General features: G+C 40.0%; 1 protein-coding gene across 3 annotated transcripts in view; it reads right to left on the reverse strand.

Moving 5' to 3' along the window:
- LOC111875437 (regulator of G-protein signaling 20) overlaps positions 1 to 18,439 on the reverse strand; it is a 300,561-nt gene that overhangs the window by 99,691 nt on the left and 182,431 nt on the right. For 2 of the 3 annotated variants that reach the window (XM_033755811.1, XM_033755812.1), the window contains one exon: positions 9,282 to 9,290. The exons of the other annotated variant lie outside the window; for it this stretch is intronic. In XM_033755811.1, coding sequence (XP_033611702.1) covers positions 9,282 to 9,290 — 9 coding nt within the window. The remainder of the gene's footprint in view (positions 1 to 9,281; positions 9,291 to 18,439) is intronic. 3 annotated transcript variants of the gene reach the window in all.

The raw sequence follows: 18,439 nt of genomic DNA on the forward strand, positions 1-18,439 counted from the left end.
TCTGAATATTAAAACATATTTGACATCGTGTAATCAGTATGCTTTAAAGGGTTAACTCACATCCATGTACCGCCTACACTGATTGACGTGACGCGATCATAAATATAAAATGAGGAAATAACGTACCATGGTCACTCGCTATAATCAAACGCGTTCTTACTGAGTGGAAACACCCAGAGCATTAATCCTGACCGTGCACTGACGGAGGTTTATTGTCACTGTGAGTTCAGAGTGAGTGACACGACCATGTCACCTCTGACTGCAATAAAAACATCGTGACGCACAAAACATTTTTGGACAATGTCCATAGAAACAAAAAGCAACGAGCAATGCCGGCAAAACTAATGAAACTATACGTGCCATACACTGCTTTCATTCGTCACCCTTACGCCAGTCATGCATCTATCCGTCCGTTCGTCCGTATCTATCTATCTATCTATCTATCTATCTATTTATCTATCTATCTGTCTGTCTGTCTGTCTGTCTGTCTATCTATCTATCTATCTATCTATGGCTCTACAGCCCTGCGTTTAACCTCTGCCGCTTTTCGCTTTTTCAGTTTCTTGATCCATCACACAGTCGGTAGGACTCCTTGGAAGGGGGATCAGCCTTTCGCAAGACCGCTACCTACACACAGAACAACATAAACAGGGAATAAAAGCACACAGACAGACAGACATGCCTGAAGTGGAATTGGAACCCATGATCACAGTGTTTAAGCGAGCTAAGACAGTTCATGCCTTAGACAGAGCGGCCACTATGATCGGCCACTGTCATGCATGGTTTATATTATTATGTTATTTCAATGAATATATAATTTATTGTTTCGCAAAAATGTAGTAGGACTGGCTTAATAATGGGTCCAAATATCTATTTAATATATTTTTCACCTCAGCCCCGTGAGGATAATTGAAGAGCTATTTCAAGGAAATAGCGGCTCCGGTCTAGAAAACCGAAATTAACGGCCGTGGGGACTCGTTGCGCTGACCACGCGACATCTTCTATCCGCTACAGTTGGCATTAACTTCGACGACAAGCGGCGGTCGCTCGGTCGGTAAAGATCGCTTGCGGATTAAAAGCACGAAATTCTTTTTATATACTTCATCTACACATATAACGTTATCCGAATAATACCAGCAAAGTCTTTAAAACAATCGAATGGATGGACAGAACATATACAAATGTGAAATTGCCAAGCTGTTTATAGATCATTTTCAGAGTGTGAATACTATAAATCTTCTTTCCTAAACACTTTCGGTCAGAGGATCCTAGGATGCGAATGAAAACGTTTGAGAATTTCAGCCTCTAAAAATGATTTAAAATGAAATTTAAGAATTAAAAAATCAGCCTTTTCGGGTTATGCAGCCTTCGTTATGCAGGCTACATTGTGTCTAATGGTAAGGTTGTCCCTGTGCTTAAGTAATTAAGCACTATGCCATGAAGGCGTATGGGGGAGTGGATGTATACACCCACATTTTGTTGATCTCGGCACTAGCTGGAGGTGTGGTCAGCTTCACGCACCGGTCGCTTTCCTGGTACCCAATGAGTGGACCCCGGAACCTGTCTGGACGACGTGAAGAAAATTCTTGACCCTACCAGGACTCGAACTCCGACCCGTCGGTCGTCCAGCCCGTAGCTAATTGCTATTCCGACTAGAGTGTAATGGTAGGATGAGTAACGAACTGAAAAAAGGAAGCGGCCATGACTTAATAGGAGGTACTATCCCTGAATTTTCTCGGGACTGAGGAAAACCATGGAAACCTGAATCAGGAAGGCTGGTGTTCCGGTGGAAATTCGAGCTGAGGACCTCCGGAATACAAATCTAAAGAGTTACTGATGACCAGCCTGCTCGGTAAGTTAGCGTATTGAAGAATTTTATTGATATATATATATTGTCTTCTTTATTAAACGTAAGCTTCTATTAAGAACTTTCTTATGGCACCCCCCTCCATAAAAGCTTCACACTACCCGTGGGGGGGGGAGGAAGTAGCTCCAACTTGGAAAACGCTGCTCCAAGCCCTTCAGGTAAACGCTACGGTTGTATTTCCAAAATGCTACCATGTTTCGACGTGAAAAATGCTTCATGCTCAGATATGATTTCTAAATTACTCGTGCTTGTGTTAGTGTCATGTTGTTATTTTCAGTTCCTAACAAAGATGACCTGAACGAAATGCTACCTACGAAGAAAAGAACTCCGTGGCTTGTAGTCCGCAAGCGAACCGAGCGACCGCCGCTTGTCGGCAAAGTTCGTGCAAACTAGAGGATGTCGCGTGGTCAGCGCAACGAATCCCCACGGTCGTTAATTTTGGTTTTCTAGACCGGAGCCGCTATTACCTCAATTATTCTCATGAGGCTGAGTGAACCCCGTTCCAGACCCACTACATCTCAGAAAAGCTGGTAACGCTTGGAATCGAACCAGGACCTCTGGATCTGTAACCAGGAACTCTGACCACTAGACCACACAGGCGGTCGAAATGTTACCTACAGTTTCTTTTAAGACATTCCATGCAACAATTTCGTAATCCTGTGTTCAATATACGTTCAACTCCAGCGTTACAAATAGTACTATGGGATTCTGACGATGGTGTATAACACACAGAGATATTGGGTTTTCGGACTTTTTCCATCGTCCTGGTTTTTAAGATAACTAAGAAAAACACGACGTTTCGGAAACTAGATCTGTTTCCGTCCAGTGATTGAGGCTAGCTCTTTCTAAGGGACCCAACATAGTAGGTGTCTTCCCTCACCTGAGGACGGAAACAGATCCAGTTTCCGAAACGTCGTGTTTTTCTTAGTTATCTTAAAATCCAGGACGATGGATAAAGTCCGAAAACCCAATATCTCTGTGTCCAGCGTTACAATATAGCCTTCATATGAGTCAATGACTTGAAAACAAGGCGACTCTCAGAAGTATGGCCTTCGGCCCATATTTCATCAATAATGTTCCATTAAATTAAACTTTGCATGTAAGACAAATGAGCGCCCTTTCAGAAGCATGGTTACAATTTCGCACAGCCGTTCGAGGTTATAAGGTTATGCCCTAGATAGAAACCCATTTCATTTCATTTCAGTCTTTCATAAAATCGGAGAAGTTCGTTCATATCGGTAAGGGTACAGTATTAAATTAGGCCAAACTAATACATTAATTAGCAGCAGCTCCGACTTTTCTTGAGCAGGTAGAGAAAAAGTTTTGGTCAGTAATTACTTGCTCATTTTGGGAAAGCGGGAACCGTCCGATGATTCTAAGAGTAATTAAAGAGAACTAGGATTAAAAAAAAAGCCCGAAGTCTCCGCTTCACATGTAACCAGTTTTAGATTAAAAATGATAGGCTGACGTATATCCGTTATTAAGAAAGTGAAAGTGGTATAAGCCATGCTGGATTTCGTCTTAACGTTACATAAGCTACCTCCAAGCAATAACTCCTATTAATATCATATCCGGAACACTGCAGTATCCTTCTTATTTCATGTGAAATGTACCATAGAAACTTTGTCCTTTAAATCTATTAAGTAGGGGATATATTGCCGATTAGTGTCCGCGTAGTCTTAGGCATGCATTGTCTTCGCTCGCTCGAACGCTGGGATCGTGGTTTCGAATCCCACTCAAGGCATCGATGTCTGTGTGCTTTTCTTCTGTGTTTGTGCTGTCCTGTGTAGGTAGCGGCCTTGAGGGGGGCTGATCACTCGTCCAGGAGTCCTACCGAATGTGTAAAAACGATTACGAAACTGAAGAAGAGGCCAGGACCCGACAAAGGGCTATAAAGTCATTAATAGCGAGATAATGAGATATACTGTATAATATTGTTGAATTGAATTTGAAATCCTTTCTCTCCATCCCTTTTTTTTTTCTTTTTTCTTACTACATTGCTCTACATTATATGCTAAAGTATTCTAAATGGTTCCTTGATTTCAGTTTTTTCGACTAAAATTTTCTATGCTTTTTCATCTCACCCACGCCTACCCATGCCCAACTCATTGCATCCTCCTCCGTAAATGTTCTTCAGGTATGTCATTCTATCTCTATGGCTCTATACCCCTTCGGACCTCAACCACTTTTTTCAGTTTTTTAATCCTATACGCAGTCGGTAGGACTCCTTGAACGGGGGATCAGCCCGTCGCAAGGCCTCTACCTACAAGCAGAATATCACAAACACAAAATAAACGCACACAGACATCCATGCCATGAGTGTGATTCGAACCCACGTTCGAGCGAGCGAAGACAATTCATGCCTCAGATTGCGCAGCCGCTGTGACCGCCTGTAGGCCACATACATCGGAAAATACAAGAAACAGGAAACGAGATGAAAACAAGGGAAATACTTCAGATTGTGTGTAATCGGTGACGATGGACATTTACTCCTGTGCCTATGCATTATGTCTTACAGGAATACAGGAGGCGCATACTGAAATATGTACGTAACGCTACCGGTACTGGAGAGAAATGTGAACTTGACAGCATCGACATCTTTCGGTCCCCCCCCTCCTCCTCCGCCAAGAAAAGAGCCCCTGATAACCACTCAATACGAAGCCGAATGGATTCCAAATCTATTCCAAACTTACTGGTGAAGAAAACATCTTACATTCTCAAGACGGACTCTAGATGGGAGTGGCAGGCTTCACTATCATTTTGACTCTGCTCCCAAGGATACAGCTGCTTTCAGCTGATGACTGAGGTCAAGTAGTTTCCAATTCTAAACTCGGTCAGAAATGAAAGATCTTACTCCCAGCTTGGAGTAAGCCTACTCTTTTATTGATCTAGCAAGATATTTGTTTTCTGCTATCATTCAAATTGTATTTTACCTTTTAAAACAATCAACACAACTTTTATGGTGTCCAATATTTATTGGACATTATTATGTGTTTTTCGATCTATGTTGGATATCTCCAAGCAGTAAAATACAGGAAACGTTAATTAGTGAAATGTTGAAAATATTTCCCTTATTCTTCCACCTGAAGATGACCAATACAACTTGAAACAAAAATTTGATTTATAAATACACATTAGACACTGTAAAAGTTGTGCTCAAGGTAAAACTGGTAGCTTAATATAAAACACAAAAGACGCAAGAACTGAAGACTGCTTTCTGCATCTAACTACTATATGCATTTATCATAAAAATATAACCGTTTACTAGGCACAACATTAAATTTAGGCGATCAATACACGCTAAGATTTATTACCACAGGGCGTGTCTAACCCTTCAAAGGGTATATTTAACTGCTGCATGCCATTCTACCAGTCACAGAAAATTAATAACTTCACGCATGCGTCCTTCTGAAGGAAGGCTGACATATCAGGATTATACGATTTAATCGTGGAATTCAGTTTCAGAGGAAACCATTTCCCACTAAATGTTACTAGAAAAAAGTGCATGTTAAAATTTGACTAGAACCGATATGTGCATTGATTTGTATAATAATGAAAGGGCAACTCAGCAACAGTTTGGCCATTTCATGAAAAACGTCAACATATGCTGGACACATGCCTGTTGTATTTCACCTACAAGGTCGTATCCATAACTGAAATGCATATATGGTTCGTGGCGAGTTACAGTTAATTATTAAACAGAACACCAAACGACAAACAAACGACAAATTTACCTTAATGAAGATATGAATCCATGAATGTTGCATACAGTCACAACTGAAGTTCAAAATCACATCAATCATTTTACAAATTATGAGTGGTACGGCGTAATTAATACCGGGAGAGTCAAGAATTTTCTCTTCTCCACGTCGTCCAGACCGGCTCTGGGGCCCACCCAGCCTCCTATCCAATAGGTACAGGGGGCTCTTTCCCCGGGGGTAAAGCAGCCGGGACGTAAAGCTGACCACTCACCTACAGCTAGTGCCGAGGTCAAGAAAATGTGGACCTATACATCCACTCCCCCATACGCCTTCATGACGTAGTGCTTAATTAGTTAAGTATAGGAATAAATTTACCTTTTTTTTTACCTTCTACTCGTACTGTGTAATGAATGTAAATCCAGCAACCTCAAGAGCTTAATGCTCGACCTACAAGTTTCATGATTTCCTGGAAATTAAAAAGCGAAACGCTGAAAACTTTTTATAAGGATTCCCACACCGGGCAGTGAACTGACGCTGGCATCGGCTGTAAAACTTTAAGAATACTTAAATTATTGAACACAACACCGAAAGGGATGATGCTAATACAAGAATTTAACAGTTTTTACCATGCCTTAATTGTCTTCGAACACCTATCTTCAACAAAATCGTATTCAGAACACAACATTTAAAATCTATCAAACTCCCATCAAAATAGAGGTCAACATGTACGTGAAATGAACGGAGATCCTCAAGTAATGACGATTGTATACAAAATAAAGTGTGAAACGTCCCAACGTAATCAGATTAAGGGAAATAAGAAAACTTTCTTCAGTCAGACAGTGGGAGAATCTTCCAAACTGACTTCAATAAACGTATCTCTACATATCTCGAGAACAATAAGGGACCAGAGTTAATTACAGAACCAGGGTTTTCCAAAATGGAAACCGCACCAGCCGCCTACAGAAAATAGGTCGATAGCAAGGATGACAGGTTAATTTTGTTGTTAATAGGTCACGTTAAATTACAGATATACAATTTAAAAAAGCACCTCATATATAATGGAGACTGATTAATAATTATTTTTTAAGTCACTAAATCATATTTTAATTCAGAATTACTGGGTTTTCGGACTTTGTCCTCGCCGGTACTCTAAAGAATAGAGAACATAACATTTCAGAAGCTGGACCTGTTTCAGTCCTCAGGTAAAGGGGAGACATCTTTTCTGTTAGGTACCTTAGAAACAGCTAACCTCAGTCATTAGACATCCCATGTCAGAGTCAGAGTCAAAGTTACTTTATGACTGGCGGTTTACCGCCTATCCGTTCATCTTGGCGACAAGCCCCTTGAGACTCACGACCAGAATTTTTATTTCCCAAATGAATACTTACGTTTATAGGCCTAATGTAACATCCTCTATGACGAGAGGATGGGTCTGTCTTTTACAATTGCCTCGCCTCCTCGCCAGCGCATTCATCCTCAAGTCAGAGTCCCGCGGGACTCATGGCCATATTTTACTGTCCTAGATTCGAGACTCCCCCAAAACTGGAGGGCCAGGTCCCCATAATTACATCCCCCAGGAATATGGTGGCTCGGTTATACCCCCAGGCGCTGGGTTTCCTTTTCGTAGGGAATATTTCTCCCATCTGGAACCCCCCTTATCAGCAATGAGTTGCCAGCTCACAGATATCAGTAAGATGTGACAGATTCTTCGTAGGTTTCTATAAGGTTTATTCCCGAGCGTTTAGTTCTTAACTCACAGGTAGCGCTAGCGGTAGGCATAAAATGTTTTCATTAAATTATCCGTTTAATCCTATGCAGCAGTTTTCGCGGACTTCGTTTAATAGTTTACGTTTGTTGCATAAAATGTTAACCCCTCTTTCTATTCTGGTTTCAGGTCTGTGTATGTTTTATCATGATTATTATTGCATATTTTCCTGCTATCTCCCCTCGACAAAGCCTAGTCTCAGGCATTTATAAAGCTGTAGTTATACTGACATCATGTCTGTTTACATAGTCCTCCTTGCTATAGACACTTGTCTCTACGCGACAGATCGAAAGTAGAGTTTTGTTGTCAGAAAACTCGAGCGTGTTCTCAGCTCAATTGAGACCTGGTGTGAGAGTTGGAATATTAAAATTAATCAAAATAGGACTCGGATTTACTTTTCTCGTAGTCGTCGATCACCTGAGTCCCATCTTACACTGAATGTACGAAACATTCCATCTGTAAATAGTGTAAAATATCTCGGCGTAATCTTCGATAAGAAAGTTACATGGAGATTACATATTGGAATGATCGAAGCCAAGGCCTTTAGAACATTTATTAGAGCATATTCCCTGTTCGAAAGTGAGCGACTAAGCACTAACATTAAACTGACCCTCCACAAAGCACTCATTAGGAAGATAATGGCTTATGCTTGCCCTGCCTGGGAGTTTGCGGCAGACAACCGTTTACTGAAATCGCAGCGCCCGCAAAACAAAGTTCTCCACACTATTTGAAATTTTCCAAGGCGGACACAGATTCGAGATTTGCACATGGCTTTCAAACTTCCGTACATATATGACTCAATAACAAAAATTATGCAGGAAACAAGCAGAAGTCATACAAAATCATGAAAATGCAAATGTTCGCAACATTGAAGAAGGCGAAACCCGACACAGAAAATATAAGAGGCTTAAACTTGGTGGCGGTCAAGCATACGACCGTTTAAGTGAGAAGACTGCTGTTGCAGCAGCAGCTACTAATAATAGGGCATGATCTGCTGTATTGAGCTTGGACTGACAGAGGCTTTACATATGCCCCATATACATATATTTAATAACATGTAAAATGTAAATTGTACATACTGACAACAGACTTATTACTGCTGACTATGACTCTGGCAAACTATAGACCCGTCCTCTCGTCAGAGAGTGCGCCCCACATCAACAAACCTGCAACTGTCTTACAGTAATAAGGATCTGGCCTCAAGCCCCAGATGAGTGCTTTATTCCAAGACAGACTGGCCGATTGACCATCGGTCGTAACGTATCTCTGACCTTGACAAGGCATGAGCTGAATACCTCCATCGTAGCCCTTCGAGTCATACGAGGCGACGAAAAGGGAGCCAAATGCGTAGGGGTATAACCAGGCCACAATGTTCCTGGGGGATATAAATATGGGGACCTGGTCTTCAGGTTGAGGGAGTCTCGAATCTGAGACAATAAAATGTGGTCATGAGTCCCGAAGGACTCGGATCTGGGAATGACTGCGCTGGCGAGGATCATCAGCAATTGTAAACTACAGACCCATCCTCTCGCAAGAGAGGATCTTACATAAAGGGTATAACCGCAATTGTTCAGTTGGAAAATAAAATTACTTGCCCTGAGTCTCAAGGGGCTTATCGCCAAGAAGACCTGATTGGCGGTAAACCGCAAGTCGTAAAGTAACTCTGACTCTGGACAAAGCCCAAACCCCTGATTATCCTGAGAGTTAGACACCATCGTCAGAACCCTATAGAATCTGCATATTTCAATTCAGTCTTACTCGTACACTCTTCGGGCCTGAAACTATTTCTCGCATCAGAGAAACCTCATAAGAATGTAATTTGGGACTACAAATAAAGCCACACTAACACAACCAATAATAAACATAAAGAGAACAATAATTCCAGGGACTACACACTACAACAGACATGCGCAACAAATCCACAAAATCCAAAAGGATTCTCACTTACCATTTATTCCTACATCACGAAGCAATAACAAGAAAAGAATTAAAGTTTTAAAATTATAAATTACTGTCCGTGACAATAATAATATATTAAGAAAAAATATGCGAACAATAACTCGTCTGTTACAGATGAAAATACGAGTGTCCCAATTTTATTTTTGAACAGGGAGAGTGATTTAAAATGGATTTACATGAGATGAACGTTCTTTAAACAAACTCTATGGACACCATTTTAAGATCATTCTCAAGAGCTATTACTAATAACCAGAAATATCAACAGATCACATGGGAATATAGCTTGCTGTTACCTAAATTAAAATTAAGTTCAGAGAGCCGTCCTGTTAGAACATATTATTGCTACCAAGTAGAACAGTATGACACCTTTCATGAAGAATGAATCAGCTGGATTCAATTCCTGGCCAACGGATCACAATGTACCTACTGAGTTAAATACACTATTCACAGCAAGTTCATATATTAAAATAACAGAGGTATCGCGTATATAACTGTATAGGGTATGTATATATATATATATATATATATAATGCCTGTTCGCTCAAGCGGTAAGGCTTCAGACTTGTATTCGACAAGTGCTCGGCTTAAATATAGAAGGGGAGACAGACTAGCTTGACTGAGGATTTTCTTGGTTTTACTTGGTCCTTCCAGATAAATTATGCCAACATATCCTTCCACATCCTTTCAATTCATAATTTACTAAACATACTACCATTTGACGCTGCAACCTACAGTTGTTAACTAAAAAACTGAATAAACAACACATATATATATAGTTTCGGGAATTCGATTCAACCACGTCTTCAAGCAACGTGTCGTTTTTATAGTTTAAAGTTTTAATTTAATTTAATTTGGGGTGGGGGTATTACAGCCGAGATAGAAGCTGAGGCCCTTTGAAAACAGATTTATCGTTCAAAACGATCCTGGTTGGGCACACAAGACACGGCGATGAATAAAATTATCTGAACAGACAACAAATAACTTAAAGAATAAATTAATTTCAATTAATATGTTGTTGGACATTATCCATCATCTTGTCTGTTCCTAAAAAAACCGTCCTGCTTCTTTTCAAAACACAACGTTTCGGGGACTGGATTCTGTCTCCGTCTTCAGGTAAAACCTACTGTTGGGTCCAATAGACAGAGCTAGCCCCTATCTCCGGAAAACTATGCCACTTTCAGAAGGGGCTTATAAACCAAGCAAAACACAAACCATCTGTGAGAGCTAAGAAATAGTGAAGCTATCACATATGAGGCCTTGCACCAGAGAATACATAGAACTTAATAATTATAATTAATAAAGTAAGCAATGAAAACACTGAATCGACCACTATCACAAAACTTGAGAACTAAACAAATACCCCTCATATTTTAGGAGAAGACTTGTACATCTGTTTTCAAAGTATAGCCTTATGCTGCATTTAGTTGTAAGATCCAAAAAATATAATACCTTTTTCGGAACTTTGTTATGGCAGTGACTTAATAGTTATACTAGGATATACAGTATAACTTTAACTGTATCACAATATCCAGTCATACTGTAGGTATATGAATAATTCAGACTTCATGTTATATTGTGGACTCAGTGCGCTCAACTACAGTGAAGAAAGCATGGCATTCTGGCATCAACTTATGCCAATTAGTTTTTTAAAAAGCTTCAATCTGTATCGTAAGGCCTATGTGAACTATAAATTAATATTCATATAACATGCACATAGATGTTACTAGTGCAGATACATATTACATTGTATATTTGTCATACATAATCTCAAAAACTTGCACAGTCACCGTATTCCTAACTATCATACAAAAATGTTTCATACAGGTCGTGCCATAGCCCAGGCTGTTAGGTGCTTGTTTTTGGTAGCGGAGGGCTGCGTTCAATCCCGCATATTTTCACGTGCGATTCGCAGTGAACGAAGAGATAGTGGAGCAGGGCACAAAAGGGCACATTATCACTTATTCCTTCTTCAAGTTGTGGGTTTCATCTCGGATCTGGTGTTTGGCTGTTTCAGGATTAGGAAGTCTGTTTAGAATATTCTTTTTTATATACATGACTTATAGACATGTATGTGTGATTACAAACTTCCACGAATCTCTGTAATGGTTAATTAGTTATCGTCATTAAAGGGAAATATACTGATGGATACAGGTTTCGTGCAGCTAGCGTGTCGTTTTTTAAAATGTGGCACAGTTCAAATATTTGGGGACAACGATAACAGATCGAAACCTGATTCAGGAGGAAATTAAGAGGCGATTGAACTCGGGTAATGCTTGCTACCATTCAGTCCAGAACCTTTTGTCTTCTCGTCTGCTGTCCAAAAACATAAAAATTAGAATATACAAAACTATAATTTTGCCTCTGGTTCTGTATGGGTGTGAATCTTGGTCTCTGACATTAAGGGAGGAACATAGACTGAGGGTGTTTGAGAACAGGGTGTTGAGGAGAATATTTGGACCAAAGAGAGATGAAATCATAGGAGGCTGGAGAAAACTGCATAATGAGGAGCTTCATAACTTGTACTCTTCTCCAAGTATAATTAGAATGATCAAGTCAAGGAGGATGTGGTGGGCAGGTCATGTAGCACGAATGGGGGAGACGATGAATTCGTATAGGATATTGGTTGGAAGCCCAGAAGGAAAGAGACCACAGGGAAGACCAAGGCGTAGGTGGGTGGACAATATTAGAATGGATCTTAGAGAGATAGGATGGGATGGTATGGATTGGATAAATCTGGCTCAGGATAGGGACCAGTGGAGAGCTCTTGTGAGCACGGTGATGAACCTTAGGGTTCCATAAAATGCTGGGAAATTCTTTGGTAGCTGCAGAACTGGAAGCTCCTCAAGAAGGGCTCAGCTCCATGAGTGCGTAAGTAAGTAAGTAAGTAAGTAAGCGTGTAGTTTTACATTAAAGAAATTATCTTTATAAATCTATTGCCACATAGAATGGCAGGGTCCTACACCTCCACCCCTACGCGATTTCCAGGCAGTGTAGTGGTTAATAAAATCTATAAAATTCTATAAATGCCCTAAAATGATTTTATACTGTACTCTCACAGAGTCCGCTAAGTTTGCTGGCACTAGGCCGTCGTGTCTATCTGCCAATTCATTTCATTAATCTCCAATGCCGTATAGCGGATTTAGAGGACGTTTTAGATTTAACATCAAAATAAATTTATTACCGTGTTCAAAAGGGCCTGCCAATGGACGTTATCCTGAGCTAGCTAGTTCACGTCCTCACACGCCACTTCATTAAAAACCATCTAAACTTAGGTCTCTTTAAATGTCTCTTTCTGTCGGGTTTTCTGTTTTCTTAAAATAAAATTGAACTATTTGTATTTACGTATGGCAAACTATAAATTGGGCCGGTCACAGTAGCCGCACGGTCTAAAGCATGAACTGTCTTCGCTCGCTCGAAAGCTGGGATCGTTGGTTCGAATCTCTCTCAAGGCATGGATGTCTGTGTGTGCATTTATTCTGTGTTTGTGTTGTCCTGTGTGTAGGTAGCGGCCTTGCGACGGACTGATCACTCGTCCAAGAAGTCCTATCGTCTGTGATTACGGAACTGAATAAGAGGCCTGGACCCTGAATGGGAAGGAAGAGAAAAAACTATAAATTGGGCATAAATGTCCACAAACAAATTAAGAAGTTATATAAAGTTAGTTTGAAGTTTTTTTTTATTGCAAGTGGGTTGGGACTAAGTCCCAGTAGGACTTCTGGCCTATTGTACCCGCCCCAGACGATAGGTGAGGGTGAGTGTGGAGCAATTGGCGGAATGAAGATTGGCAGGGGAAACCGAAGTACTCGGAGAAAACCCGTCCCAGCACCACTTTGTCCACCACAAATCCCACTTCACCAGACCCGGGATCAAACCCGGGCCGCCGTGGTGGGAAGCCAGCGAATAACCGCTTGAGCTATGGCGCGACCTAGTCTGAAGTTAAAATGAGTTAAAATAATAAATTCAACACAATGACCCTCAGAATGGCAGTACGCCACTATTAAACTCTACAGAACGCGTGTTAATTAAGGAAACATGCTTGATATACTGCGCAAATCCATTTCTTTGTCTCGTTTCCCTTCACGTTTTTAGTATAGCAAAGGAAGAGACATTACTTCATGAAACAAGTTTATTCTTAAATCCGACAATGAACATTCTGTAGGTTACTTTCCAGATTTCTAAATGGTTTTCTTTGAACGAAAATAATCTAGCATCTTTGTTGTTCTCTAATGACAAAACAGACAACGAAACACGAACGATAGTCGAGGGACAAATGGAAAGGAAAAAATGCCTATATATATATATTTATTTTTTCATTACTGACTTGAAAAGCAAAATATCGACCGAAGATTCAAGTTAACTTCGACTTTAAACACGTAAGAATCTCATTTTGATACCGAATCTACTCTCAGCCATACATCGCATGAAAGCAGTAACTAAGAGAATTACTGAATGAGAAACAGGGAATATTTTCCTTACGGAACATCAAATACCGAATCGCTCCATAGTTTCTCAGATACATATTTATTTTTATCAATGTTTTAAAAGAATTTTGAAGTATTTAAAAATGAACTACATACTACATTCCATACATAACGTTTAAGGATACTGCACACATAAAAGTTCTTAAACAACTCTAGATATAGGAATAGTACAAGATATTTCATCGAAAACGATTATAGAATGACTTCGTACGGCCATTGATAAAGGAATGAATGGGTCTCTACAGAAGCTGTTCGTAGCTCAGTTTGTTATGCGAATGGCCAGATTATGATTTCGATATTGAACACGTTTTTCGTATTAGACGCGATTAAGAATAATTTAATTGTATGCGCTTTTTGTGGAACACTGCAGAACACAAAGTTTGGCACAGTAAACAGACGGTTATAACGACTTTTAACACAATACATAGGAATATCTCTTATGCAACTAAAAAATAAAATTAACATGTAAGATTTGAGGCTTTCACGGCGGTGACTATGAAGAAAGCAGTCCTCTGGGATTTGGCACCGTGTATATGTGGTGTTAACCGACGTTTCGGAGGAACGTATCGCCTCCATCTTCAGGGTAGAAGAAAAAATATAAGAAATCTGCAAGCTAAGAGACCGTGAGAACCGGTAAAAGCAGGGTGCTGATGGAGGCGATACATTCCTCCGAAACGTCGGTTAACACCACATATACACGGTGCCAAATCCCAGAAGACTGCTTTCTTCAACATTAACATGTGTTGGAATATGTGTATGTGTAGTTAATTAAATTTTTTTGATCTGAAATTAAATGCACGCAAATTGCATTTCTCCGCTTTACATCGAAGAGGATGCCGCATAGGTAAGTACAACTTGTATCAACGACCAATGCAAAGCCCGTCTAAAATTCAATAGAAAGTCACTCCATTTGTTATGTCAACTATATTGTCATTGTCTAGAAAATAATGCATTTATATAACAAGTCTGAAAGGCCAACATGGTGACAGGGTAATCAAACATTACACAATTCTTCTTCACCTTTATCCCTTTCGTACCTTCATTTCTTTCCCACCCGTCTTATTTGTCCGTCCTATAGTCATGTTCCTACCTCACTTCTTTCTCGCTCTCTCCTTTACGGTAAGCAGTTTAGGTATATCTCGCTCGAAATATGCTGTTACAGGAGAACAATTAAAATTATAAGTCGTGCTATGTACGTTACTTCAACGTTTCTCTTGAAGTCCATGTTTTCTGTGTAGGGATGCCAACACACACACACACACACTAAATTTTATAATTACGTGTAATTACAGAATAAAAGTAAATGTGCCATGACAGAGCGATTTTAATAAAGAACTGGCATGGGAATTGCCATGAACGTAGTNATGCCAACACACACACACACACACTAAATTTTATAATTACTTGTAATTACATAATAAAAGTAAATGTGCCATGACAGAAATTAAAAGCGATTTTAATAAAGAACTGGCATGGGAATTGCCATGAACGTAGTGTGAGTGCGCCGCCTGGCTTGCGCGCGCCTCTCATCCTATTGGGACATCTATACCCTCCATCTCTACAAAATCGGAAGGAGTAGGACGTCAGCGCCTACGGGCAATCACTCTAAATCTCCCGAAAGTTCGGAAGACCGACCGGGGTTCATCCTCGAAAATTCTAGAATATTACCAACAGATCAGGTGCCTGAAACAGTAGCAGGCGACAAGGAGTTCAGTGAGTGTAGTGTTGTTACCAGTGAAGTGCTGCTGTGAGGATAAGAGAGTAAGAGATTCACAGGGCCAGGCCATACGACGCTCACAGAGGAGAAAGGACTCAACCGGAATCTGTGAACGGCAATTGCCACAGAGAACTAATCTCATAGGTGTATCATAGTACATTATTGTAAATATGTGTTGTGCTGAATAAATTCCTTGTTAACTAATCAGACATAATGGCATCCACAGACTACAAGAGAGAGGTTTAAGTAGATCAGGCTGCTAAAGCACGGGTTCCTGCAACACAAAATAAATGAGCGAATAACTGTATCTACTCGTATATCCTATATCTGAATTCGCTGCTATATCACGGACTTATATCTTAGGTTCTGGGATAGCGGCCTCCGTAGTCTAGAGGTAACGTTCCCACCTCATGACTCGTGGTACGCGGGTTCATATACCCGGCGGATGTCGTGGAATTTTTAATGGCGGGAAATTTCAGGGAACAAGTCCTCCGGGAGGGACTTTAAGCCGTGGGTCCCGTGTCGTAGCTTTACGGCACGTAAAAGAACCTCATATCTCCAATGGAGGTCACAGAGCCAAATTCAAGGACGTTTCCTGCCCAACAGTAGTCTCTAACGCCTCTTGTAGATGGGGGAAGCATTACAGATATCGCCAAGCCAGTAGAGGCCGAACTCGCTGGCTCGGTCGGGACTGATGGTACGCACCAATATCGGTAGGGTATAGAGACTGGTAGAATATCATAGAGGGAAGCACAATAGATCAAACTGGTCGCGGTGCATGGGGAAACCCACCCTCTCCAATAACTAACTAACTAACTAGGTTCTGGGATGCATAGCTGCTTTTTACCACCATGTGTTCAAGTGCCAATGTATCGTGCTTAATTTGTGTCAGTCAGCAGGCAAACCGAATAAGCCCGAAAGAGTGCATCTAGTATCCAAAATATTCAGGATCATTTACAATTTATTCTATACGACTTAATAGTCAGTATATGGAACTAATTTTATATGCAGAATGAAAGGGGTATTCAAAGACTGTGGGATATTAAACGTCAGTAAATTTGTATATCGCAGTATTTTCGGAGACGAGCCAAAGAAGCAAACAGCATGCACTGACAAGAGGAAAACAAAGGGAAAAAAAAGAATGAAGGAGAGGAAGTAAGAAAGAAATGAGGAAAAGAAAGGAAATATTAATGTCGTGTCATAGGCATAACACTGCAGTGCATGCCTATTACTTAAAACGTTTTCCATAAGGAAGAATGGAAGGACAAGTTGTACTACAATCACGCTTTTCATTTCGTGCATCCTGCTGTGTTACAATATACAACTTTATTGAATTGAACCGTCACAACACAACACAACACAACACAACAGAAAAAATCAAGGTCAGAGCTCAGCTATGGTTTCGCTACAAGTTTCGAAGAAACGAAAATTAAGAAACAAGAAATATCGAATTTCCAATTTGTACGTGGAAAGTATTTAAAGTGATAAATCAACGACCGATTCGATGTTGTAAAACATCAATTAAATTTTATCTTGTTTTATACAATAACTTTTAGTTTTTTATATAATCTGACTTATTGTATTTTTACGCAAAGTATTTTAAATGATTAATAACATTGTATCCAATCTAATGTACTGCAGTTCAGTGGTATATGTTTGTTAATATGTGTTTGCCTGATGATGGCCGTTAGTGGCTGAAACATGTAGCGAAACCATAGCTGGGCGCTATCCTTGATTTTTGTGTTTGTTGTGTTGTGACGTTCAATAAAGTTGTATAATCATGCTTGTTTATACGAATTTAGTCACTTGGTCAGCACGCAATGACACGGCAGACACTGCACCTGGTACGGTATTGCGAAGAAATCTAGGGGAGCATGTTGGCGCAGATTGTAAGGGTTTCACTTGTATTCGAGATGTGTACAACTAGAGCCTCGATAGGAACAGTGATTGAAGTTTCTCAAGGTTTTTGTCACTCCCTCTAGATATTTTCACGAATAACACCTTAAAACTGGACAATCACTATCATCCAAATTTTCAATTCTTACAGTCGGAGATATTGGAAGCTTTGTTATATAAACTAAGAAGAAAAAACAGATAACCGGAAGCCCAGATTTTGTGTGAAAATACCTATGTGTCAAACATTTTTTAAGGTTGTAAATGCGAGTTTAAAAAGTCCCTTGTTTCAAAAGGATGTGGTTATATATATACACACCATACTAATTTTAATTTCTGTCAGAAGTAATACAAGTTTATGGACCAGAATTCCGAACTAGAGTCTTAACCAGCCCCACAGAGGTTCTCAATGCGCATGCGTAGCGGGTAGCATGCCTTATGGACACAAATCCCTTTGTCTGTCTGTCTGGTAAGTTCCTTATGATACCTGTACTTATTTATTTCCAATTCTTTCAACTTACCAGTCATCTGTCACATATGAGTATACAACTTATCACTAAATATGAATTTCGGTTACATCGGCTGTCTAGTAATATCATTTTCTTTCACGACTAAAATAATGTAACTATTTCTATCACTTTATATTAATAATGTTCACAGTAAAGCTTACTGGACGTAAAGAAGCAAATTTTTATGCTGTGTACAATTTGAGAGTACAGCCGTTCTTTTCTTTAGTGAACTGATAAATATAATATTCTACAACCAGACTAATGAAGTAAATAGATGAAGAGTTTTGAAAGGTGGATAGGGAATAATCAGCAGAACGCTGCTGTCCAAACAAACATACCACAACTGCAGAAGAAACAATTCGTGGCAAGGAGTTTCTCAGTTGCCACAATGTCAACTTCATGCAAAGGCGATCTAACTGACCGACAGTTTTCTGTGTTTCAGTGCGAGCAGTCAATGACTACTAAAATCTGATTTTTTTAAGTATTTAATAACCGTTTCTAAGCTGCGTATGTTAGATAACATCGAGGCAGGAAGATGAAGGGAAGG

This window comes from Cryptotermes secundus, unplaced genomic scaffold, assembly GCF_002891405.2.
Source record: "Cryptotermes secundus unplaced genomic scaffold, Csec_1.0 scaffold304, whole genome shotgun sequence".
In the NCBI taxonomy this organism is placed as follows: Eukaryota; Metazoa; Arthropoda; class Insecta; order Blattodea; family Kalotermitidae; genus Cryptotermes; species Cryptotermes secundus.